The sequence below is a fragment of the Epinephelus fuscoguttatus genome, linkage group LG20, assembly GCF_011397635.1.
Source record: "Epinephelus fuscoguttatus linkage group LG20, E.fuscoguttatus.final_Chr_v1".
NCBI classification, from domain to species: domain Eukaryota; kingdom Metazoa; phylum Chordata; class Actinopteri; order Perciformes; family Serranidae; genus Epinephelus; species Epinephelus fuscoguttatus.
Window position 1 is genome coordinate 31,179,152 of NC_064771.1, and position 27,962 is coordinate 31,207,113.

Genomic DNA, 27,962 nt, shown 5'->3' on the forward strand with positions numbered 1-27,962 from the left:
ATACTACTGAGGTAATAAATATGTTAATTCACAAAAATGGAGCAGAATTTTTTTCTCAAGTCAATGCGTATGCTTTTTTAATCTTCTAATAAAGTCACTGGATTGTTTTAATCTGTGAAGTTTGAATGCTCTTCCTCGTGGTTTTACAGATAATCCGTTTATAAAAAAGGTTTCACAGCACAGCAGAGTTTGGTTCACCTTCAACGTAGACGACATTTTATTTGTGGTTACGCCACACATTCTTTTTATAATCTGAAAAGAATTACAAAAGTGAACTGACAACATGGTTACCAGCATTAGTTTCCTAATTCCAATGGCTGTTATTACAGTACACAAAATATGTCACAATCAGAATGTTAGAAGTACAACAGACAAATGGCAGTTTTGTGCAAAAACATCATCATCAATACTGTACGTCTCAGAAAATACAGTTCTCAACATCAAACTGGCAGGGCGTTCCGCGTAAATGTAAAGAAACAATTAATCAGCTCTGGAGTTGATTCCATGCAGGTTCAACGGCAGGTTCAATGGCACTCTGAACACATTAATGCAAGTTTATTTCATGTTCTTCACCTTGTTAGTAACATCAGAAATCAGAAATGTAGCTCTGTGTTAAACCTCCCCTCCTTCTGGTTTTTACATCAGGCTGATGTTACTGGCAGATAACCTAGCAGCAGTGGTATTCAGTCTGTACTCTTTACAGGAGTTATGCTTTACAGTTAAAAGAGGGCAGCCCATCTTTGGCGCACAGTATGAAAAGTTGTCACCTTGGTCCTTCTACATCCAAAAAGGACTAATTGGTTCTATTCTTTTGGTCATCTGTTCAAATATAAATATAGGTCAATATTCTAATACAAAAATAAGGCAGGTTTCATTTTTTGTTACTTTATGTTCTTCCCAGTGGGATTTATTAGCCGACTGTGCATTTCCGCTGTCCACAAAGCCACATGCCGTGGTTCATATCCTTGCACACGAGGCTGAGCTGCACTAAGGGATTGTAAAAGCGACCGTTTCAAAGTGTCTGTGTGCAGCTTCACCCAGCTTCATATGGCCTTGACATCGATAAGGTGGCCGTGCTGGGCCCCTTGCCTCAGGGTCTTGATCCCCTGCAGCTTGCGGCCGTGAAGTGTGAAGCGAGACCAGGCGGCCAGCTGGAGCAGGGCACACGTGATAGGCACGAACACCAACATGTAGAAGCAGCCCAGGCGTAGAGGCGGAGTCCCTGAGCCAGAGGCTACGTCAGGCACGGAAACCAGAGAGTCCTTCACGGGTTGCCTCTCGAAAATATCATAACCTGGAGAAGAGAATTACAACAACAGAAAAAAGTAATTACTTCTTGTTCACAGAGATAGATTCTCATCTGTTGTGATGAGGCAGTCTTGCAAATATTTTTAAGAATATGATAAGAAACCCACAACTAAAGATAACCCTAATAGTAAAACAAATTGGTTTTGGATAGATGGTTAAAGCTGGGGTAGGAGGCTTAATCGTTATCTTCATCTGACAAAAATCCTATTATAAACTTTGAGCGTACTGTAATTCAATTGAGAGAGAACACTTGACTTCTGCACCTCCTCTTGGCTGTGTTTACAGGCTTTAGAAATTCTAGTCTGTGACAGGAAACTCTGGCCAATCATAAATCATTTCAGAGAGAGGGTGCTCCTGTTATCATTCCGATTCCTACAAATGTAGAAGCAAATGCACGGTGGCAGAGAATCCTGCAGAGAAAGCTGATATCCCAGCACTGGCAGGAACTGCCTACACTGCAAAGCAACCCAAAAAAAGAAAGCCAGATATATCAAGAGAGTCTGATAATAAATAAATAAAATAAAACACTTGTCAGTATCAGCAAAGCATTTCAGAGATGAAGAGAAAATGTTGCCAATAGTTTAGTCTCCTGTTCACTGGAGCTAAATGCTCACAACTTATGTAGCTAACATTAGACCCTGGAACCATGGTGTGTCCGCTGCGTCACTCCCCACCGCTAAAGACCACCTGCCAGCAGGAGAGCAGGCAGCTGCTGTGGAGACAGACCTCAAATCTGCGGCCGTGCAAACCCCAGCTCTGGGGGAAAAAAACAACCAGAAAAAAAAAAAAAAAAACAACTCCCTGCTGGATCGGCAGACTTTCTGTTGCTGCCATAACACAGGTTAGACTTGACGCTGCTGCTGGCCAGCATTGGGAGGTTTGTGCTGGTCAAATTCGAGACGCTGCAACCACAGACTAAAGGCCCATTTCTCGAGCTGCTGCCTGCTTTCTTCATGGGGAAGCAGTCCACAGCAATGAGGAGCAAAACTGAGGACAGCTGGTAGCTGGCAACTAATTCTTGTCTCATTAGTGGTCTGATAAACAGAGAACAAGAGACACCAGGGCAAAAAGGGCACTGTGTGCAAATGTACAGTGAAATAAGATTAAATAAATCAATGATGGAAACATGGCACAAAGTAATGTCCCTCCCTCTGAGGTGTAATTTGACATTTTGAGAAATGTGTTTATTTGCTTTCCTGCTGAGAGCTGGATGAGAAGATTGATGCTAAACATGCAGCTACAGCCAGGACACAGTTAGCTTAGCGTACCAAAAAAAGACTCAAAGCAGGGGGAAACAGTGAGCCTTGATCAGCTGTGCAATTTAACACTATAAACACTATATATCTAATGAGCATGGCCACTGAAGGTTGGAATCTTCAACAGAAGTGATCACAAGATGAGATGCAGGAGGGTCTCTGTGGCTTATGTCCCTGCAGAGTAATTGATCTTCCACATTATACTTGAGTTTGTGCAGATCTGTCTCATTTGTCCGGTTACACAACACCTCATTAACATCGTATTGTTGACCAGTAAATACACTGAATGACGTAGATACAGATCATAGATCGAGCTGGAAATAATTCGCAGTGGCAGCTGTGCTACTTGATACTTCATCTGCCGGAAAGACACCAAGACACGTGAATGCAAGAAATCGTTGCACCATTTGAAACAAGGTTCACTGTGAAGGGTGGAGTGTGAGCGTTTCTGTCAGTACCTGTGTAAACACACAGCAGCCAGGTGCCGATGAGAGGGGCGAACGTCTGGCCAGGTTTGGTCAACAAGGCAACCATCCCGAAGAGGAGAGCAGATGTGGCCTGCTGACGGCGGTTGACCACAAAGTCCTCGTCCACCAGGTCAGAGATGACCAGTTTCAGCAGCTTGCACGTCCCCTCTGTAAACACCCGGTTACTAGGAAGAAGAGTAGCTGGGTTACAGTCTCCAGGACCGACAGTCTTACAACAGGAAATGTCAACATTTTTCATTTAAATATCAGGAAAGGTAGATTCAATAAAGGGTCTTATTACGAGGTGTTTATCGAGGGTACATGGTTCAGTTTTATTCCCATTAATTAAGGTGTATCAATCTTCATTTGTTACGTCTCTATTTGTTGAGGGGAATGGTTACAGTTTCTAACCTAATCCAGCATGCTGAGGTGTGCCTGTGTGCTCACATCCATAATAGAATGAAATGACTTTGATTCTTCACTATACCTTTGCTCTTAATTTACCTGTGTTGTTTCTCTATTTTCTCTATGTACTATTGTTATTTCTGTCCACTCTATAATAGTATTTGTTTTTTGCCTTTTTTGCCCTTTAAGAGTTAACAGTTAACTATACTTTTTTTTAAAAGTTTTTTGTGTGTAGGCACTTTTTTCTTATCTGAATCAAGGGTGTAGGGAAACAAAGTGTTGTATGTATGGCTAATATATAAATGTATGAACAAATAGAGAAATAAATAAATAAGGAAGTAAACAAAAGAGTAAAGAAATGCTGAAATAAATAAAAATAAATGCATGAATACAGAAATAAACGAACCTAACACACTCTTAAATTACAGACACAAAAATACAGAAAGTATATAGTTGAACAAAAATGTAGAAACAAATTTAAAACATTATTTATTTATTCCTTTTTTATTCTAAATTTGGCTTATTATATTTATTTACTTTTTAAAAAAATATTTATTTATTATTTTATTTATTTATGCATTTTTAATATATTAATTTATTTATTTATACATTTATTTCCATGTTTTTAATTATTTCCATATTTATTTTTTATACTTGTATGTATTCATAAATTCATTTCTTTCCATATTTCTTTATTCATTCCTATGTTTATTTATATATTTATTTACTTATTAATTGCTATTTATCATATATTATATTTATTTATTGATACTTCATTGATACGTTATTTTTTGTCCCTCATAGTGTGTTGCTACAGATTATAAATCCCTTTGAGACACATGATTTCAGGCCACATAAATAAAGCTCATTCTGAGCAACAGAGGCACAAACTGAAGTAAATATTTTCCCAGGAGGAAAAAGGTGTTGTAGCAAAAAAGTTAACACAATATTCTGATAAAAACATGTAGCAAATATTGAGTTAACTTTGAAAACAGTGTGCAGCAAAAAGAGTCCTCGACGTGTCCTTCTGACTGCTCGGCACAGTGCCATACGTGCTGCTGTGTGTTTGTGTGTTCAGCTTTGAAAAACAATGAACAAAAACGAGCAAAGAAATGTACAAGCTGTCACACATCGGATCCCTGAGGCGTGTGCTGATGTGTGTGCGTGGCCATACCTAGCAATGAAGATGCACAGCAGATAAATGTGGTCAGCCCCTGCCAGCAGCATAGCCACACTAAGTCCCAGTTTGAGCATAAATAGCCAGCGGATAACCTGGTAAACCCCGTAACGCTGGCACAGTGTCAGGAAATACAAGTTGTTCAGGTGGGGGGCAATGTAAGAGATGCCTGCGTGGGAGCACAAGCAGAAGTGTGTTTAAAAAAAGACTAATCAGCAGAAAGAATAGTAACTGTAAAATAAAAAAGACAGATAGCAAATTAATAAAATAAAAATCTACTCTATTTTTGCCACAGTTTACAGCAGTGTATTGCTGCCACATCAGAAAAATAAAATCAATATCAGGTTAACACATGAAAAGTTTGTTATAACAAGATGCTTTTCCAAGTGAACGTTTGTGCCAAAGGAGAAATTCCCTCGAGGTGATCTTGAGACATCGTGTTCACAAGAATGAGACAGACAGTCACAGTGATGTTGACCTTTGACCACCAAAACCTTAACAGTTTGTTGTTAAATCCAGGGCGATATTTACACCACATTTGAAGAAATGCCCCCAAGGCGTTCTTGAAATATCGTGATCAAGAGAATGGTACCGATGTACAGATGTATGGACAATGTGAAAACACAATTTCTCTGGCTATGGCTATCACTGGTGCGGCGGCGTAAAAATGCTTACAAACATGCTGCAGGAAAATGAGACATTTCAGGCGACAACAATCCCAAAAACTATTTATCTTGTTATAATGTGAAGCTTTTCCTGTTAAAATGAAAACATCTTGTTATAACAATTAACTCTTAACATTATAACATGATAACATGATACTGATTAGTTTTTCTTTTTCTGGCATTGCAGCAATACACTTCCTTAACAACTAGATCAGTTCCTGGCAATTTAGGAGATTATACATTTCAGAATACCACATCACAGATTTTCTCCTTGATCTTCAAATGTGGGATGATGATTTTATGTGACTAGTCTGCATGATGCCAGTAACATAAACACCTTCGGATTGTGTTTTTCATTCAGTTTAACTTTGGTAAATACACACTACTTTTTATTCAAACACAGCATCATTTGTGATTTCCTTAAATTTTGAGACAATGCTAGGGATGGGAATTTTAATTGATATCAATGCCGTTATAAATTCTTCTCATCGGTCTGATTGTTCACTGATTCCCTTACTTACTCCTGATCAATTTTCTGTGTAAAAAATAAGTAGGCCTACACAGGTCTTCAGCATCAGTGCAGCTGTTTTATTATTTACGAGTCTGAACACAGTGTAGAAACAGAGTAAATAAAAGCATGCATGTGAAAAAGCTCCTTAGTTTAACGGCTGTTCAATTTGGAACTGGTTCTCGACTGGACGGTCAAGAAGCCTGCCTGCACGCCACTAATGTTATCATAGCAGAATATTTACCCTTGGTGACAGAGATGCCCCTCCGTTGGGAAGCAGTGGCACTCATGCTGTGTAGAAAGATGCTTCAGCGTATTGCTGGCGCGCCCACCTTTGTTTGACGGACATTAAAGTAGCACTGCTGTCATCGTTCTTTGTTAAATGAAGCCACACTTTGGACATTTATTTCCTCTCCACCGTGACTCATTCTTGTGGCAAGTTTCCAGCAGCGTAAACACATTTGTTTGACATAATTAACTGAACTAAGAGGAAAACATGCCAGCATTGATAAAGGAATTGATAAGCTCGGTGGCACATGATTCTGATGGATCAGACAATGTGGAGCCAGGTCTCAATTCCCATCCCTAGATAATGCTGTGATAATTACTGCGGCAGTCATTTTGGTCTTTATTGCCTAGCCTCATCACGACCAAACAAGGGGTCTTACCGAGTAAGATTGAACCTGTAGAGGCAGAAATATTGTCAGACAGCAGATGTTCCAGGAAAAGAGGGAAGAAGTTGCTGTTGAAATGGCAGTGAAACACCTGTGGGGAGACAACAACAGAATGTAAATGAGGATGTAAATATGCTGCAGCCTGTGTTGGACAGGACACTCCTGTGAAGGAGATTTTTAACCTCAGTGAGGCCTTTCCTGGTTAAATAATGTGACATAAAATAAATAAACACAAAACCCTAAATGAAGTTCCACAAAAAAACAGAGGGATTATGTTTGGACATTAATCACATTGCAATTAATGTGTTAATGCTGACACTGCATCTTTATCTCTATAAGCATTCGTAGCACATTTACTGTGATTAACATCTTACCTGAACAAGGTTCATAGACACAAACCACATGAAGTTCTTGTGTTTGGATAGCTGCTTAAGGTACTGTCCAACAGTGACAGCTTTTTCTGGCTGGCTAGGTGGAGCATGGCCAACACTCAGCCTGTGACAGAGCAAAAGAAAACAAGACAGGAATGAGATGGAGAGGAAAAACAACAACAACAGAACGAAAACATCCCAACCAAACTGTATAGAATTTCAAGATCTTAAGACAATCCTCACTCTTTGAGTGTCAGCGCCTCGTCCTGTCTTGGACGGACTTCCTTTTGGAAACGACGCTGCAACAACTGAGACACTGAGAAAAAGCCCAAGATGGAAAAAGCTGCGAGAGTCACACAGAAGAGACGGAAGGAGTAAAAATCCTCCTTGTCCCAGAAGGAGTAGGACAGAAATACGGAGATTGAGCCCAAAGCGCTGAACACGGAGCAGTGGAAGTTGAGGCGTGTGCGATCAGTGGCGGACACGGCAAGGTCAGCCAGCAGGGCGCTGTGGTGGAGGTCCACCATTGTGAGGAAACCATCGTAGAGACACAGACACAGCAGGAACTGCAGTCCCGGTCTGGCCCACGCCACCCAGAAGGCCAGGAACGACAGAGCGAAGAGAGGGCCATTTGTGGAGAGGGCCTTCAGGCGCTTCAGCACCACCTCTGGAGTTGTGATCTGAGGGCCTGACCTGGGTGGAACAACAAACATCAGCAGATAAACGCACAAGTTTTGTGAGATACATATTCAAAAACAGAGGCCGTCACACCTATTTAAATACTCCCAAGCTATTTGAGTCTGTTTTGTTGGCTATGCACAGATTAGACTTCAGCATGGCTGTTGACACACCGTATAAACATTTATGTAAATACAGAATTGGCGATCACAATAAAACATACTAAAACTATAAAAGGTCAACTAAAATAAAGGTGGAGTGGTGAACGTCTCTGCTCGACAACACGTAGACAAACAGGCTGAGGGGTGCAGATATAAAAAGCTCTCGCACAGAATATGATTAGTTTGTTTTCAGCTTTGTTGTGTCACCACCTGACGACAGCACAGAGCCACAGATGGCCTTATCAAAATGAAATGCAAATACAGATGGTGGCTTTATGTTTGACAATTCTCGCTCTGACGACGTGTTTACCTAGCCTTGTGAGCATTACTGCAGCTGATAAAAGAGTTCATACTGAAACATTTACGTGTGCAGGGATGTATAAAGGTCTGAGCTTGGGGGAAATGTGTGTGGGAGCAACAGCTGTAGAAATCTGCATTTTGACAGGAAAGCCAGGAGCGATTAGAGAGCATGAAGGTGTCAGAAAGAATATAAATTCTGTCTGTGTTGAAATACAAATATATTCTCAGGAAATGGGCAGAACATTGACATTTATGCTTTTTAGTCATCAGTGTCTCTCTGCATTCTCGGCTGATAGATGGGCTGTGTTGATACACATCACAGGAACTAGGTGACGCTGATATTACGGCGTCATGTTACTTGTTCCTCTTCACAGGAAAAGGAAGAGACTGACACATTGCTTGACTCTTTTAAAAAGAGGATGTGTAACTGATAAAAAAAGAACTACACAAATTTTGGTAATGTATCAACTGACAAAACATAATCTGAAAAATATTTCCTTTGCTTTAGGACGCCATTAAATAACGCTAATTTGCTGAGACATTCAAACACACAGTCTTTAGTCTTTTGCAGTGTTGTAAATGAAACATTGTTTACCGCGGTGTTTTCTCGGAGAATAAAAGAGGACAGGATGGAGACACTTACTGAGGAGAGCTGAGGAAGGCCCGGTCACTCAGCCAGCCGAAGAGAGGGTCATTCAGACTGTTCCATATTAGGAACACTGCCTGTGGAGCAGCAGAGAGAGGGCACGTAAGAGGACAATAATGCCTTATAAAAGACATCAATTAAGAAAATAATGGTTCATTGATAAGCCAGAACATGATATAAAGCTTCTAAGGGCCTGAGGTATTGGTGTTTGGACCCAGTTGGGTCCCTGATGTCCCTCCTATAGACCTGGGTCCACTGCAGCCCTATCTAAAACCCATAGATACCAACCTCGGCGTTAAAATGGACAGTGGTTTTAAACTTGATAAACAGATAAATTCTGTCGTGAAGACCAGTTTTTATCATCTGAGGCTTTTATCTAAAATTAAAAGTGTAGTAGCTTTCAATGACTGAGCGCTTGATTCATGCTTTTATCTCGACCCGTTTGGACTACTGTAATGCTCTCTATATTGGTATTAACCAGGCCTCCCTTGCACGCTTACAGTTAGTCCAAAATGCGGCAGCACGGCTTTTAACAGGAACCCGAAAGCATGACCACATCACCCCCGTTCTCGCCTCCCTCCACTGGCTCACTGTCCATTTTAGAATTAATTTTAAGATCTTGTTGTTCATTTTTAAGTCGTTAAATGAGTATATCGCGGACCTCATTCACATCTACACCCCCTCCAGAGCATTGAGGTCTGCAAAATCAAGACAAAAAACTAGGGGCGACCGTGCTTTTTCTGTGGTAGCGCCGAAATTATGGAATGAGCTACCCTCCCAAGTCAAAATGGCCCCTACCCTGGAAACTTTTAAGTCCCGCTTAAAAACATACCTGTATTTCCCCGGCTTTTAATCAATCATGAGAGTCTGTGTGAGCTCTGTTTTGTCTCAGTCTATGTTTTTGTTTTTGTCTCTCTCTGTTTTGTATTGCGATTGAATCACTGGTTGGTTATTTTTCTGTTTTAAGGTATTTTCAGTGTTTTGAATACTTGTTTTTATTTATTTACTGTGTTTTTTAAATTTGTTGTGCAGCACTTTAGTAACCCTGTGTTTTTAAAATGTGCTACATAAATAAAAGTGGATTGGATTGGATTTTTCTCAGCAGTGGTGTCTTTTTTTAATTGTTCCCAATAAGGAGAGAGCGTATGCAGCTGCAAAGAGAAAAAGCCTGGAAATAAAATTTGATTATCCAAAAAAATAAATAAATAAATAAATAAATCATGGGATGGCTGTTGTCCAGTGGCCACTGCTGGTCTTTCAAACAGGGGAAGTTCACTTTAAGTTTACATCATAAAATTTGTCATATTGTAGCGAGGCAGTAACTTATAAAAGGAACATTTAATTGAAGCCGTTTTTCAACCACACTCATGCCATAGAACCAGATCTTCAGATGGGTTTAAACACCTCAACTGTACTGTGCAAACAGTGAAAATGAGCTATATCGCTTATGGAAATAAGGAACTCTGACTGAGGGGTTCAGTCTTTTAGACAATTCCTCCAATCATCATGCATACACTGAGCGTCCTCTCCCGCCTACCGCTCCATTAGGTCCCAGGTAAGCTGAGCCTCCCTGGAAGTGACGATTTTGTCGCATTTATCCAATGACCGTCTCGCTTTGCTGCATGAAAAAAAAACGTGCTCAGCCCTGTCTCACAGGATTGCTTTGATTCTCCGCGTCCACCGTTCTGACACAAGAATGTATGACAGGGAGGTCGCGTCTGAAAACTGGTGATAAACAGCTGATGTTTGAGTATCATCATTGTGATGTTAAACGCATCCTAGTGCACGTTTAATGCAATGTAAATTCTTATTTTAATGTAAATTCAATAGTGAATATCTGACCATTTCTTCTACGAAATTTTAGGGGAAGTTCAGCCTCCCTTGTTGTCTCAGAGCAATCGCGCCTGCTGTGGATGAACGTAATTGTAATATTAGTGAAGAAGATGATTACAGTAGCTATTTGAATAATCCAGTTATCACCAGACAATCTTACCGTGTTTTTTTATTTTAAAGGAATACTTAACCCCCCCAAATGACTGTTGGTACATGTATTATTCACCCCATGTTGCACTAAATTTGAAGTCACAGGTGTAATCAGTGTAATCCAAGTTTAACTTATCAAGTCTTACGCTCAGAACTTCCCAAACAGGCAGCACCTTCCGACGATGATCACCAAAGTCACACAATAACAGTAACTAACTGATAGAGGCAGTGGTAAACAGGCAGCTCCTGTGTTAGCCAAAGCAGAATTACAGTTTTTGTCAATGGAGTCTGGCTTTGAAGAGAGTTAGTTCAGTTTCCTACTAGTAAGGGCTGTCTGTTCGGGAGGAACTAAGCATACGAATGGATAAATGACACTTGGATTATACTGCGTGTGTTGTCACTGGACTGGTGAATCAATGCTACATTCTAAGCCTGGACTACAAGTCAAAAACTAGATCACATGTTTAACTGACATAGCTACAGACCCAGGTCTCTTGTCACTCACCTCTCCCACCCAGAAGGAGATTTTATCAATCTTGTAAATGGACACGAAGGTCTCCACGTAGTAAAGGAGGAACACATTGTGGAGGATGGAGGTAAACAAGGCCAAAGAGCCGTAGAGCACTGCAGTAGAGACAACGCTTTGCCAGCAGCCCCAGGCGCTCCTGCCCATTCTTCTTTCTCAATCACTCTGCTCCGTCTTTCTCCCTGTGCCAAGCTGCAATCATCTCTCGGCCTGGCCGACCCAGGGTCACCACCTCATTGTAGCCTGCAAAAACACAGTTAAATCCACATTCTTAAAGTGCAGCAGAAAAAGGAAAAAATATATTATCTCACCCTGAACCAAAACGACACGCTGCAACAGCGAGCTCTCTACATCTGAACAGGTATTTCTGAGCATTACTGGAAGTTACAGCGACGTCTTTAATATTAAATGTCTCTGCGCAGAGTTTGAACAAACCAAAATGGAGCTATTTTCATTGCAAGGGCACAGTGAGTTGTCATTAAAGTTAGTCAGGCTGTAGGCCACTGTTCCTTTCTCCTCTGGCCCACACCCAGCTGTGGTGCATGTAAAACTATAATTTTCCTCAGTCATTTTTATGGCCACTCCCTTGACACTCCACCTAACAAAAAGCTCTTCCTCTTCACAGCGAAACAACAAAAGCAACGTCATACAATCCTCAAACATTCTTTTCAGGCTATGTGCTTTCACTGTGCTTTATTTTCTTTATGTGTTGAATTCAAAACTGGTTTCTGGCAGCATACTGATTGATGTGAGACAAAGGAAGATCTGGCTCTGGCCTTCTTGTCATATCTCCATGTGAATTTCTGTCTTATGTCACTCCAACTCAGAACTCGGAGCTCCTCACAACGAATGCAAATCCTGCATTACTTGACTCACGTGCTGGCGCTGTTTCACTTCCCTCTTGAAGCACCTGGTGCAGTCTCACACGTAGCACCCTTGGGAGGAAAATAACTAACAGGCTTTTTAAATCACACCTGATTCCCACAAGCTCAGACTTGTCCTGATATACAAACATCCTCTCACATCTTCAGTGGGAAAATCCATATAATAGCTCACAGTAACAGTGTCTCAAGGCGATGAGATAGCTTCTCTCTGAGGCAACCACAATGTAGCGTCTAAGCAAAGCTGCCAAACCGCAGATTCCTATCAGGATCTCAGCGAGACAGCAAACGTGGCCAAGGCAACCTCCTTAAGAGTGCAACAAAAACCTTCCCAACCATGTTCCTATCAGATCCAAGCAGTGAAATGGGATGCCTCTCAGGAGGCTGCACCATATCACCTCTCTGACTCATATCTTACTAAATCAGAAGTGGTCCACTTGGTAACGGGCAACCGAGCGCGACCTGGATCTACAAATATCCAATTCATATCCTCTCAGCCACAGCTGATGCGGCAGCTGTTTCCACCTGTGGAGAGGTCTCTTGGCAGGGACTCTGTTATGAACCTGCTGTATTCATTCTGACAGCCAAAGTATATGACGGCCAAACACGGTGGCTGAGCTGGTGACACCGGATCTCGAGATTTATTAACAGAACACTGCAAAAGGGAACATTTATCATCATCGCTTGTTGCACACATTTGGATCATAAATGTGGGAGGTAATTAAGAAGCTGCTCCGGCTCTAAACATCCACTCAGTGTGAAAGGCACAACATGCAAACATGACACCGTCAGTCAGCAGGGTTTAAACTGCGAACCAACATGTCAGCATTTGGATTCTTAAAACCAAAACTTCAACAAATTTGTGCATTTATATAATATATATATACTGCTAGTATTTTATCCTATTGATACATTTACTTATTGTATTTTAGTATATTTATAGTATATTCTAGAGATATACTATAGATACATATATTTATGTATGTATGTATATTTACTCTGTGCGTGAAAGAGGTGTTCTCCCAGCCAAACGATTACACCATAAAAGTATTTGTTTCTCCTTATCTTTCTCATCCATCTGATAAAAACCAGTCAGGGTGAGACTGTGGTGTAGAGGACATTGCGAACTAAGTCATGCACACCCCTTTGCAAAAGGAAAGAAGCTTTTGAAGACAAATCTGATCCCATTGTCAGTCTTTTTGCAGTGATATATCACTGAAAGTACAGTGTAATTCCTTATGCAAAGTCTGGATATGCCTGGTTTTATAGTTTAAAGCAGAGAAGGAAATGAAAGCCTGTTTCTTTGTAAAATCAATGGAAATACTCAGAGGTATTATTGGATTATTTATTGCTGTTTCAGAATACTCTGTCTCTAAAATACCTAAATTGTGTACTTTTAAATTAGCAGTTTATTTATTCATTGGTGTTTTGAGTATCACTATTGCATTACCTTATCTAATGGTACATTTTTAATTAAAAGTTTTTACGCTAGACAATATATCCCAGAAACTAATTTAACTTTCAATAGTGCTTTTATCCCCAGCATTCTTTAGAGATTGAAGAGTGTTTATTTAATGGAAGGCGTAACGATTAAGCTCCGACTAAAGACTGATGTTTTTAACATTAAGTGGACACCGGTAATACTGCAGTTGCCGAGACTGATTAAGGACACAGCTTCTCTGTAAACTGAGTAGACAGGAGGAGTTTGATTGATATTATCCACATGCAAGTGAAGCCATTAATACAGATGTGTTTGTGACTGTTTTATATTTGTTTAACCTTCCTGTCTTTACCCTCCAGAGTTTTCCAACTGACATAAAAGTGTCCAGTTTAATATATGGGTGATTGCATACAAGCATTAGGTTATTTTGGTGCCTATGTCTGTGTTGCCTCTGTGAATACAATATGAACAAGATGATGCAAAGCTTACATTTGTTACGTGATACATAGTGTGATATTTATATGATTGCATATGATTTAATTTGAAAATAAAGGTTAAGTGCATGGGAGGGTAAGGGTGTAATGATTATTTATTCAGTATCACCTCATTAAAATGGCTCAAGACTCCCACTGACTCTTATCCTTACATTATGCATTACATTAACACACATCCTCCCATTATTACTACTGTTTAAAACACTTACTTCGACGACTTTACATATTTATGTATTCTCATTTATACTTTTTTCATATTTATCAAGTGCAAAAAATAGTGCTTTTATCTATCCCAAATAAATTATTTTAATTTTCCTTTTTTATAATAATTATTTATTCAGTATCACCTCATCAACATGGCTCGAGACCCCCACTGACACTGATCCTGACATCATGCATTACATTACCGCACATGCTGCCATTATTAGCAACACTTCTCTTGCACTTGTTTTTGTATTTCACTTTCAACTTCTACAAGCCCTAGACTATAATTTGCACGTTAATGCACAACTGTACGATTTTAAAACAGTTACTTTAATAACTTTACATATTTACTGCCACCTGTCACTTTATTTCATTCAACATTTATATTTATCTATTATTATCTTTAATTTTTACATTTTATTTCTTCTCTTTTATCTTTTTCTATTTAATGTCCTTTGATTTCATCTTGTGCTGCTGTGATACTTGAATTTCCTCTCTGGGGGATCAATAAAGTATATCTTATCTTGTGTATACTTACATATATTTTTTCATATTCTGTCCAAAAATGTATCCATCCCAAAAAAAATTACATTTATTATTATTTTTTTTTAACTTTCTTACAAGGGTATAATTTTTTTTTTCAGTTTCATCTCATCAGCATGTCTCCCCACTGACACACTGACTCTTATCCTGACATTATGCATTACATTAATACACATCCCATTAATTCTCTTGCTCATATGATATTGTATTTTTGCTTTGACCTTTTACAAGCCCTAGACAATAATTTGCACATCCATGCACATCTGTACAGTTTTAAAACTGTTACTTTAATGACTTTACATATCTACGTATACTTACATATATTTTTGTGCAAAAAAATAGTGCTTTTATCTATCCCAAATAAGTCACATTTATTTTATTTTATTTTTTAATTTTCTTACAAGGGTATAATAATTATTTTTTATTCAGTATCACCTCATCAACAAGGCTCCACTGACTCTTATCCTGACATTATGTATTACATTAACGCACATGCCATCATCACAATCACTTCTCTTGCACATATTTTTGTATTTTACCTTGAACTTTTACACCCCCTTAACAAAAATGTGCACATTCATGCACGACTGTACTGTTTGAAAAATGTGTCCATAGTACTTTACATGTGTACATATATTGTTTTGTATTGTACTGTCAATTTTTTTCATATTATCTTACATTATGTCTTTACATCTTTGCACTGTGTTTACTGGTATGCATCAAATCAACAAGTCAAATTCCGAGTTAGTGCGAAGTCACTAAAACGTTTGAGATCCTGCCTCTATGTGGCACGGTTACTACCAGCTAGTTAGCCGGCTAATTAATGAGCTTGGACTAACGGTACTGTCACTAGACTTGGTTATTTGGTTATACCGGACCATGAAAGCTACAACTAACACCCCACATGTCGTGTAGTCAGCTGTATCTGATAACAACAGCTGACAGGATCCATAAATGTCTCAGAATATGTGTTAAATGTATCACTGAGCTAGCCAACTACCGCTAATGGTTAGCACTAGCTAGCCTTATTTAAATGCTAACACTAGCTAGCTGGTTATGGTTAACTGCTATCGGCTGCTGGTCTGGATACAAACACGTTTAAAACTAGCTTCAAGTATTTTCATATCAGAACACGAGAGGAATGTCACGTACCGACAACAGGGCTGTTAACCAGGCCGAGTAAATGCTGTGTGTCTTCGGTGGGGAGCTGACTTGTTGGCTCGGAGTCTTGTGCTCGTCGGCAGCAGCAGTGTCTCGATCACTGGAAGCACACCAGTACGGCGGAGGCGGATAGACCCACGTCATGACAACTACAGTCGGTCACTCATATCCGTGACGACCGGACTGGGGGTTTCCCGTTAAGAGGAGACGATCAGATAAGAGTTACAGCGCCACCCAGTGTCAAGTTTATCAAAACCAGTTGTCCCAGTTTGTCTGTGTGTGTGTGTGTGTGTGTGGGTAAACAGAGAGCAGAGGAGCTGCATGACCTGTTGAACTGGTGATCATGTTTCTTCTTCCACTCACTGTCTGTGATGGAAAGTTACTAATTACATTACATAACTAATTAATTTTTGTTTTTAATTAGAACACTATTTTGAGTTACTTTACCTGAATGCATTTTCTGCTGAGAAATAATGTACTTTTTACTCCACTATATTTATTTAAATTTAATTACTAATTTCTTCCCAGATGCAGACTTACAAAACAAAAATACAATCATATTTAGTTTAAAATTGAGCCCCACCTTCACTAACTGCAACATTAAAGTGGCGGCAACTTTGCACAGAGATGCCTCTCCTCATGAGGAACAAATTTGCCTCAAGAACCCATAACTTCCGGTCATATGGATTTTCCGCCATTTTGAATTTTTTGAAAAACACTTCAAATGGATCTCTTCCTAGGAAGTTTGAGCGATCTGCATGAAACTGGGTGAACATAATCTAGGGACCAATATCTAAAGTTCCCTCTTGGCAAAAGTTGGAAAACTTCCTAAAACTGAGCTTCTATAAGGCAATGAATATTGCGGAGGGCGTGGCTCATCACATAAAGGTGTATAACATCTCAAGGGTTTCACCCATCACCATGCAACTTTGTAGGCATATGACCACACATAATCTGAGGGGACCCCTCCATTATTGACCCCATCAAACAAAATGGGGGCGCTAGAGAGCTCATTTCTTATCTAGGCCTAACCGCCATATGGATTTTTACTAAACTTGGTAGATATGTAGAACAGGACGCCTCAAGATGACTGGAGAAATTTAACTCTAATTGGCAACTGGGTGGCGCTATAACAACAGAAAAATGCTTAAAAATGGCTAAAATGCGACCGATCGCTGTGGCTCCCCCTGTGGACCAATGTTTGTTTGTTTCTTTCTAATTTTTGGTATGACTAAGTCATGGTATGGTATGCTATGGTACATAATCACGGAAACTGTCAGTGTGTCATTCTGTCAGTCAGTCATTCTGTCTGTCCCACGTTTTTCTGCTCACTGACGTGGTCAATCTATGTGAAACTGCACATAAGCATTGAGGACTGGCATAGGTAGAAGGTGACAAAGCTACCAATGGGTATGGACTAGTATAATATATTTTTAAAAAGAAGAAAAAAGAAAGGAAGAGGCATCTGAAGACAGATCTGACCTCACTGTGTGTCTTTTTATGATATGATACTGAAAGTACACTATAATTCATTATGCAAATCCTGGATATAGCCCATCTTATTTTATTAGATAGTTTATTGCAAAAGAAGGGAAGGAAAGTTTGCTTAAGACTATCAATCACCTATTTATTAGTAAAATCAATGGAAATACTCAGACTCAGAGATATGATATATTTATTTTCTAAAAAATACTTTGAAAGAAGTGGTTTGGTTTGAGTACCACTCGGCTATTCAGCTATCTACATTTCCATTTAAACAAGTCTGCTTAGACTAAACAATACAACATATGCCTGAAACTAATAAAAATGAATTAGTATTAACATGAGCCACTAGTAGGTTGCAACACTGCATATTTGAATCACTGTAATTCTGTTACAAACAACTTAAATCTTCAACATGTTATACCCAAGTCAGACACCTTTGTAAAGCCTGAGTTTAGCCTGTTTAACACATAAGGTTTCCAACTTAATACATCACTTGTTTATGGTTTCCATCTTTGAATATGGAATATATATATAATTGATTTTTTTTATATCATTATTATTATTATTCAATTATTTGTATTGTTTTTTTTAAAGAAACAAGAAACATGGGCTATACACTCTGTACCCACAACATCCAAACCCACCCAGCCCTCCCAAAGACTGGCCTGCACAGACAAATAAATGAACACCACTACATAGACTTAATACACACGAATATACCATATAAACAATATACAAGATAATAATCGGGTGTTGCAAGTGAATTAATAGCAACAGAAAGGGGCAGTATCATATTTCCATACTATAATGCGCACACATGGGCATTAAATCACATTTCTTGAAGTACAGACATTATTATAATAGTCCAGTAATGGTTGCCATACTTTATGGAATTCACTGACTGATGCTTGAGTGGTTTATCTGAGCTTTTCCAACTTCAAGTGAGCCATGACATCATTGACCCAGCGTCCAAACAGGGGGACAGGTTAGACTGTGCAGAATGATGACAAGGCCAAAGCACGGGTCTGGGCTCAGAGGAGACCCAGATCTCTTTGGGCTGCACCAAATATTTGATTATATTTTTATGGTCCATGCATCTCCCTCTATTATTATTATTATTTTTTTTAACTTAAATGTTTATTTAGAGCAACATTGGAGCACAATTCTGACATCATATCATAGTTACAAATTTTTTGTTTGTTTGTTTTTGTCTCCTTTTTCTTTGAAGGTGAAGTAACAAACATTCAAATACAGGTAAAACATTTGTTACATGACTATGCCTTCAGAGATGGTGGTGTGATAAATAAACATTTCAACCCATGAGAAAACTTCTTGGTAAATAAATAAATAAATAAATAAAATTAAAATTAAATAAAATAGTAAGTTAAAAATAAAAGAAAAGGTAAATAGTCCTGTTATTAAATTTAAAGAGAAAAAGGGAAATAGTAGGTGGGAATAAACACAGGAAACTGTGCTTTCAGAACTTTAGAAATGACCCTGTTTGTTGCAATCTGTGAACTATATGGCCTATATTAAAATATATAGACACATACTAGTGTGTGGCGCATGTATTTTTACCCCATTGTCCTCAAAATCTACACAAACAGGTGGAAGGAAAAAGGGAAATATTTTGTTGTTGCTTTTTGTCTTTCCATCTGTTGTCCAGCAGGGGTCAGTCACAGTCAGGCACAGAGCTCATGGATACTAAACAGACTTTATATTTACAGACAGTAGGAAAGCCTAAATGTGATATTTACAAAGAATTCTGGTGTCAGATATCATACTGCAGCTGTATTTCTGTGTGTATTTGTATTTGTATCTTAATGAAATCAACACTGAGATATTATGATATATTTTACTGTTTTTTTTATGCCACCCACTAAGTTGATTTAAAAAATCTATTTAATCTAAATTTAATCGGGAGCACCTCACTGAACAGTGAGTTAACAGACATTAAAAACACATTTAGCTTGTCCCTACAAAATACTGTAGGCCTACAACGTATATAATAATCTCACCAGGACATATTTGAAAATATTTTGCTGAAGTTTTCTGAAATTATTTTAAAATTGCTGCAACAAAAGTTGCCCAAACGCAACGATTGTGTATCAGAACAACAAAGGAAAAGTAAAGGCCACATGAGGAAACTGTATGGTCAAAACATGAGGTAGGTCGACTCACAAGGGCTATGGATCCTGTGTGTGTGTGTGTGTGTGTGTGTGTGTGTGTGTGTGTGTGGCGGGGGGAGGGTTGGGGGGAGGCTGGGTTGTGTGTGATCATTGGGTAACTGCAGCAGCAGCAGAGCAGCTCGGTGTGCCGCGGAGAGAGGACGGCTCAGAGGATATCTGTGGACTCCAGGAAACACGCAGGTGAGTCAGTTACTGATGTTACTGCCCTTTTATTTCATGTGTTTCTCCCACTTTTCCTGCGCACACACTCTGTGTACATGTGTCTGCACTCCGGTGAAGGTGATAAAAGAGTGCGCGCTGCTGTTTGTGTCCCTCTCTGTGCTGCAGTCCAGGTCGGACAGGTGCACATGGGTGGATGTTTGCACGTTCATAGAGCGCGCGGGCTGCATACAGACGGTGTAAGCGTGTTGTTACTCAGAGACACATTAGTGGAAGTTAAATGTATTGATGGATTACTGTTAGGGTAAGTGTTATTGTATCACCAGGTTCATACAAGGACGATCCTGAAGCCTGATCAGAGCTGAGCGTTGTTCCTAAAGTCAAATATATGATAGGAAATCACACATATGTTGCTGCATAGCTGTTGAAAGATGTGTTCATGTCTTTGTCTTGGAAGAATTAGAGGTGAATTTAAGCATGAGACAAGATAAGTAGAAAGAGAGGAAGGAGATTATAGTCTCTTTGACTATGTCCAGTGGTTTGTTGCAAAAAGTTTATTAAACCTAACCATCAAAACTTGAACAGAAACTGTGTGTATTTGCTGTTAATTGGACATGGATGAGATGAGCTGTGGTTAGAAATGAGTCATTAAATCACCTGGGCACCACTTTTTAATGAGTAACTCTTTATAAAGGGATTAAAAGCTGTTACCAGTGGCTTTGTTAATGGTAAAAAAAAAAGACTGCAAACAGTACCTGATCTCTTTGGCTAACTTTAACATCCTGTAAAAATACTGTGTTACAAGTAAAAGTCCTGCATTCAAATCTTGCTTCAGTAAAAGCACAAACATATGATCATCAAAATGCACTTTGAGGCCAATGAGGAATTATCCCTAATAAACAACTTAGATTACAAATAATGATAATAATTAATAATACGGTATATGTATATTTGTCTTCTTGTTTTTGTAATTTTGTCTATGTTGCCTACAGGAAGATCCACCCCTGTTCAGTGTGATATAATACAATACAGTGTCTTATATTATTGCTACAGATGTGTTATTGTGTTAACATGGAGCTATTTGAAATTAATTTGTATACTTTAGCATAGTTTAATCCATAACACATTTTATAGGTTGATTATATCTGTGAAATTGGAATTTGAAAAGTAACTTCTAACTATACTGACAGATAAATATAAGTAAGATAAGTATCTGGTACAGATGATGTACTTTTTCCAAATGTGTCAGTATCTGTATTCGTGATGAAGGAAAATTCTCATCTGGGTAGCTGTGTTCAGTCATGACTGACATGATCTGAAGCCTAATTCTGTAGCCCCTTTTACACTGACAGATTTTCGCAAATGTTGGGCCGTTTTGCCGGCAAGCTGCGAGCGTTTAGACACACAGAGCTGGATTGGTGAATTGATCACCACCAATCACCAAGTCATACTGGCGGAACCTTTTTGGTTTAAACAGACCGAGGCGGCCTTCTGCAACAGGAGGGGCTGTTGATGACTTGTGGGAGGAGCTGTTGATGACGCCGCACGTGCGACCCACTGGATGATCAAACTGTATGGTGGTTGTAATTTTTGTCAATAAATTGTTGAAATGGTGTGGACGTTTGGTTTTGTCAGCTACGGTTGTGTGTCTGCATTGTGAGCTGTAATAGCCCACGAAAGTGCACGAGCTACAAGCTACCTAGCTCGTGCGAGCTAAGTGGCTATTGTTAGCTCGTGAGCTAACGTTACCGGCTAGCATCCTATTCGTTTCTTTTCTTTTTGTGTATTAAAATAATTCTTTATCCCAATGCATTTTCTACATGTCGACAACGTTACAGTTGAGATAGTACGTTTGTGTCGGAGTTTTTAATGGTAGCATAGACCTTTTTCACAGCAGACATTTTGACTAGTCATCAGAGGAAAAGCACAGGCGAAACTGATAACATTAACAGTGGCTAAGTTCCAATTAGTGTCCTAGTAAGCTATTCCAGTGTGCCAGCATGCACAATGTCAAAGCCTGTCATGAGTGGAATGCAGCCATCATTGATGCCTACCTGTGCTTTTCCTACAATGACAAGTCAAAATGTCTGCCGTGAAAAAGGTCTATTAACTAACAGGTACAAATAAAGGACACTGGAAAGAAGACTGATTGGGCTTTCCTGCAAATTTGCACAACTCCTATCTAAAAAGGGCTTGAGATAAACACTTTTCCAATAAATAACAAATATAGCAACCTCTGATGATCATCCTATATTAATTTTAAGTTTAAAATGACAACATCTGGTTAGGGCCCACCCACTTCTGATTTAAACCACACCTACTGTCAACATGAAGCCCGCCAACTACAGATACAGATACAGATAACTTAGTAGGTTCAACAGATACAAATAATGGTGTACTCGCTCATCCCTAATCCCTTTGGTTCCTTTTTAAATATAGTGGAGAAGAAGTGTAATGTAACATAAAGAGGAAAAACTCACGTTAACTGCAATTACTACTACTATAGTTTTGACAAGTGTGAGTGTCATCCAAGTGAAATGTGTAAATATCTGCACTTGCGATGGAGGAAAATCTGCATTTGTGATCAAAAATGGTCCAAACCTAAATTCTGATACTGTTCTGTAAATTATCATTTAATAAATAATATAGCAACTTCTGATCAACCCATATGAATTTCAGGGTTAAAAATATAATCTTCTGGTTAGATCCCATGCATTTATTTTTGGTTTAAACTCCATCCATTCTGAGTACAGATACTAAGGATGCACGATAATATCGGTACATCATCGGTATCGGCCGATATTGGGTTTAAAATGAACTATCAGAATACTTTTTCTTATTTTGCATAATGTACAAATCTTACATACATTGAAAAGCATTGTATTTCATGTCTCCATCTGCAGGTGGGCCGTCACGATAAGAGTATTCATGCATAATATGATGTTAATTCCACTGCAGAAGACACTTGATGATCACTAAAGTTAGGTGGGGAAACAAGTGGATATATTGATATCGGTATAGGTTATCAGGCAAATGAGTTGCTACATATTCAGCATATTGGATATCAGCAAAAAATCCAATATTGTGCATCCCTACGAGATACAGATACAGATAATTTATTGGTTGAACAGATACAGACACACATGCATCCCTAGTAGAGTCACTAATAAAGGAGTTTTACGTTTCAATAAGGCATCAGCAAAAGTGTAAACATAACATGCGTGTAAATGCCAATGAGTCATTAATAAATGGTTCTTAGTGATTTCTAAAGTCTGCAGTTGGAAATATTTATAAGTCATTCATAAATTAATTATGGTTCCGATGCCCTGCAGCCCATTTTGCAGAGAGTCAAAGGTCAACAATTGTTCCTGTTAAAACAAGCTCGTAACTGATCTATAAAGCAGTAGTAATTAGTTATTCATTTATGTACCACCCATTAATAAATCCAGTCTTTACACATAAATGGTGCCTTATTAGAGAGTGGTACACTCGACTGAAATGTGTAATCGCATCTCTCCGATCTCTCTGATTCAAGTGGGCTCAGGAGATAAGTGCAGAGAGGAGCAGGGCGTTTATATTGGATTTGCTTGACACTGAAGTCTTTTTCAAGGCTGGAATGTGCCAAGCAGATCAATTTACACATTAGAATATGTGACAAATAAACAGCAAGCACCCAAATATGCGCAAATTAGATTAGTACAGCAAGGCTGAGGAGGGCAATTTCCTCTGAAGTAAACTTTTATATAACAGGAAAGGACAGAGTCAGTTTACCAATGAGTCACAAATGGAGTTAAAAGATAAAAGTTCAAATCAAAATGAGACATATCTGAAGAGGAAATGGCTCTAGGTGCTCCATTTTTTGTTTCCAAAGATGGTGAAATGATCTGTCATCATAATGTGGATTAATGTAATAGTTGTACATGCACATGGAAGAAGAACAGCCCATAATGCACAGGTTTGAGAGCAACTCTTTCAATTAAATGTATTTTTTTAATGTACAAAGAGGCAGATAAATTGTGACACAATCATGATTTCATGCTCCTCTGAGAAGATTTGTCTGAAGATTTCTCCACATCACAGTGAATGTGGCCCACAGGGTGAACCCACTCATTCCTCCTTTAACGTGTGAGTAATCCAATTTGTGGTTCAGCCTCATGCCAGCTCCCAATGGTGAAGAAAGAAGAAAATGTAGAAATGTTGTACTTACATGTAGCATATATAGAACATAATCCGCTCAATACTCATTCAGTCTTTGTCATTTGATGGCTTTAGTGCGAAAGTGTGGCAGTGTGTTTGGCATTTTAAGTGGCATCAGTTGAAGGGAAATACAATAACAGCTCACCTGTTTCATTGATCTTCCTGCAGGAATGTCACACTAGGTGTTGTGCAAATCATGCTCATATTGGAAAACAGCTTTATCATACTCTGCAAAGCTCTTCATACTCTGTAGGCAAGTTATGACTTCATTTTAGGATGTTTGATGAGCACCAGAGGGCAGAGAGCATCAATAAAATTAGGCTTAAATGTCCCGGCAGCTGTGTTGCAAACCAGCTCTGTGGATCAATAAACAGGAAGAAACGGATAGTCTTTTCTAAGTAAAAGGTGCTTCAGACACCGCCTGCTGCTTTGTTCGATTCCTCTCATCTCCCGTCATGCATGACGCACCGGTCGTGCCGCTGCCAAGGCAGATGTGTTTACCTTCCCTACCTGGAGCTTCCATGCTTTCATCAGTGAGACAACACCATCAGCGTCCTCGCCATGCAATGCACAACGCAGATGCAGATGTGTTGAAACAATGGTGTTTTTGCTGTGTGTGTGTGTGTGTGTGTGTGTGTGATGAGGGCAGCAGCTGACAAAACCACACCGAAGGGCCTCTCACCAGCAGCGTGTCCGCCTGTCTGGTTCAGCTGCTGCCCTCGATTTTGACACAGTTTTGGCAGACGGTGGTTTTGTGAGCTGAGAGGAACAAAGCCTGGAGGGTGTGGAGTTCGAAGGAAGTGAGCTTACCAGACTTCTGCAACCTGCTCCTTATCTCTGCTTGAGGCTTGTGGCTCGAGGCTACATTAGCAGATTCTGGCATGACACACCTGAATCTCTCAGCCAAGTGTGAGTTGCATTGTGGGTAATGTAGGCAGCAGGTGGAAGAAGAATGTGTGAATTGAAAAAGACAATATATCTGATTCTGATGCATCAATTTTGACTGACTTTCAATGTTACACAAGTGCAATGCTAATTCGGTGGAGTACTCTTTTAAAGGGACCGTTCACCCCAAAAATCAAAAATACATATTTTCCCTCTTACCTGTAGTGCTGTTTATCAGTCTAGATTGTTTTGGTGTGAGTTGCCGAGTGTCGGAGATATCGGCCTTCTCGCCAGTATATTGGAACTAGATGGCACTCAGCTTGTGGTGCTCAAGGCGCAGACTGAACATGTTTGAAAAACTCAACAGCAATGTCTCTTTCCAGAAATCATGACTCGGATACTCAAGATAATCCACAGACCTTGTTGTGAGCAGTTTCACGTAGGAACTGTTTTCTCTCTACTGAACTACACCTGCCAACTGTATCACCATGTTGAAGGAAGGATGCATCTACCCTTAGCTCACCTAGCACCACTAACCTTACAGCTAAGCCCAGGAGAACGCCATTAATGTTTACATCTCAAGCACAAACCTCTCGTCCATGAGTAGATGCACATGAGTTCCATTGTATTTCAGACAAGGCAGACATTCCTCAATGTCTCCAACACTTGGCACCTCACACCAAAACAATCTAGACTGATAAATAGCACTACAGGTAAGAAGATAAATATGTATTTTTAATTTTGGGTGAACTGTCTCTTTAGAACAACCATCAATGTGAAACAAGGAGACAATTCATTGACACAAGGAGACAATTCACTGAAACAAGGAGGCAATTCACAATTGTGATGCAGCCTTGTGATGGAGATTCTCATCCGTCACGGGTTATTGTTGTCGGTTGTCATAATTATATGTATTGATGGTTATAAAACAAAGGAGGATCCGTCAGCCTGCAGTTGTTTGCAATCGTGGGACTCAGTCTTGCAAAACGCATAAAAGAAATCAACAATTTGGTGCCACAAAGAGGTATCTGCTGTTTAATGACATTTAAACAAATGGCAAAATGTGTGCCCTGCATAGATTTGAAGTCACTAAAGGTTTGGAGATTAGGGCTTCTACAAGTCGTGCTTCACAAAATACATTTAGTTTTTGTGTGTATGGGACATCAGAAACAGTCACATAGAATACCTCCGAGGCAGCAGCATGATCTCTTGCTTAGTGGTTACATTTTGAAAAAAGCACTGTTTGAAAAATTAAGCTCAAATCTTCAAATATATCAAGAGCTCACAATTCAAACTGACTCTTTCTGTGTACATGTACCTGTGATGGATCTCAGCTGTAGGCTATTTACAGTTTCTGGTTCGACCATTTGAGTGTGTTCATTCTTGGCTGTGGGAACATTTGTTTGACAAAATAATCTTACCTTAATGTACACTTATTAGCCTTGTCTGGTGCTTTTCATGACCTTCATCTGCTACTGTATATATGCCTGAGAGACCTGCGAGCAGCCAATCAGAGTGAGCTCTCTCACCGACAAGCTCAGCCGCCGATTCAACATGCTCAAACGGCCGAAAAGGTGCTGACACTGAAGTGCCGACGATGCGGGACACACCACTACTGGGGCTACGAGCCCTCACGGCCTTACTTTGGTCGACAGCCGACCGTTGGCTTGGTGTGTCAGGGCCTTTAAACCCAGTGAAGATACTCGTATCAAGTAAAATTAGAAGACGTAGAAAGTTAGGCTAAATTTTGGTGAGAGAAAAACCGGCATAACTATTTTCACAGTGGTCCCTTGACCTTTGACCTCAAGATATCTGAATGAAAATGGGTTCTCTGGGTACTCATGAGTCCCCTCTTTACAGACACGCCCACCTTATGCTACTCCCATTCAGGTTTGGGCAAAACAAGCAGTTTTTGCATGCAAAACAAATGTGTTATTTTTTCGCCTACTATATTTGAATCAGACTCTTGTGGATTCAGTCGGCCCAGTGTTAGTTATATGTGAAGATGTTAGCTCCCATAAGAGCCATTTCATTGTAGTGAGACCATTTTTTAAACAGATTTGATTGTATAAAGTGACCAATTGTGAAATCTGGAATGATAACAGCCTTATGAACCTTTACAGCCACAAACTAAGGACAGAATGGGACCAACTCTAAAATCGCTGCAACAGCTTATGAGACATAATTGAGCAAGGGACTGGCCATCAAATACTTCCATCATAATGTTTTCAGCCCATATGCACTCCAAACTAAAAGTCTGAATAGGCGCCTAACCAAAACATGCTTATCACATATCTATCAGTAGAAACTGTGTAAAAACATGCACACAGTGCTTAGCTGCATCTTAAATTAATCTTCAGGTTCCCAGCTTTCCAATGATGGATACCACTACTACATGTATGTGGCATCTACCTGCTATCTTGCCCTGAAAGATTCCCTGTGCACCCTTAAAAAAGACAAATATGGGTCTATGATGTATGAAGTGTATGATAAATATAGTGTTCCGACATTTGCTGTAGGACTCCTCCTTACTTAGCTTCCAGAGCATGTAACATGTAACTGTTCCTTCAGTGTAAATCAAGAGTCAGGCTGCTGATCTGTTCAGGAAGTGTTACACAGCAATGCTAAGTGTTGCAGCAAAAGCACTGACAATACATCGGATAAAGGCTGCTTTAGGAAATAGCTCTACATATACTCAAGGTGAGGGGATCCCTGCGCCACCACTAACTCTTTTCCTCTCATCTCTAATGTTATCATCGTATAGGTTGGTTTCAAAGCTGAGCACCCACGCTGCTAACAGAGACATCATTAGCCTCACTATGCTTCGTGCTTCAAGTGATTAGCAGCCGTGGAGATTAAACTGGGAATTCTCCAGTGTCACAATGCTGCAGAGCGGGATTCACAGCGTTGACCCTTTGATCAGTGACAGAGCCAGAGAACGGGGCAGCCAGGCGGAGATTGTGCTGATGGCGCGGGGCCTAATCTCTAGATTATCCGTCATGCTGCTCCACTGTGCACACGGCTAATTAAGAGATGGAGTTGCGTGTTGCAGTATCACATCACAGGGGCGCATTATTTAACTCTCAAAACTTTTTAAATGGCCTTTTATATAACAGCACCTTACTCATTCACTTTGGCTAATTGGTTGTAATTAGAGAGTGATGGTGCATTTCAGCAGCTCATTTTCAGCTCATGCTG

General features: G+C 39.6%; 3 protein-coding genes across 3 annotated transcripts in view; 2 read left to right on the forward strand and 1 right to left on the reverse strand.

Moving 5' to 3' along the window:
- Window positions 1-27,962, forward strand: part of LOC125880848 (leucine zipper putative tumor suppressor 2 homolog) — a 180,805-nt gene that overhangs the window by 8,766 nt on the left and 144,077 nt on the right. The gene's annotated exons all lie outside the window — the stretch shown is intronic.
- mfsd13a (major facilitator superfamily domain containing 13A) lies at window positions 189-16,035 on the reverse strand. Its single transcript, XM_049563641.1, has 9 exons — window positions 15,841-16,035; window positions 11,105-11,368; window positions 8,614-8,693; window positions 7,075-7,524; window positions 6,835-6,955; window positions 6,455-6,551; window positions 4,611-4,782; window positions 3,023-3,216; window positions 189-1,294 (listed from the first exon to the last, which is right to left on the reverse strand). Exons 2-9 carry the CDS (start codon window positions 11,270-11,272, stop codon window positions 1,044-1,046), a joined length of 1,533 nt encoding a protein of 510 aa, XP_049419598.1. The 5' UTR covers window positions 11,273-11,368; window positions 15,841-16,035; the 3' UTR covers window positions 189-1,043.
- The window catches only part of sema4gb (sema domain, immunoglobulin domain (Ig), transmembrane domain (TM) and short cytoplasmic domain, (semaphorin) 4Gb), a 60,307-nt gene continuing 51,985 nt past the window's right edge, over window positions 19,641-27,962 (forward strand). Inside the window, exon 1 of the mRNA XM_049563626.1 lies at window positions 19,641-19,703. The gene's annotated coding sequence lies outside the window, so the exon portion shown is untranslated. The remainder of the gene's footprint in view (window positions 19,704-27,962) is intronic.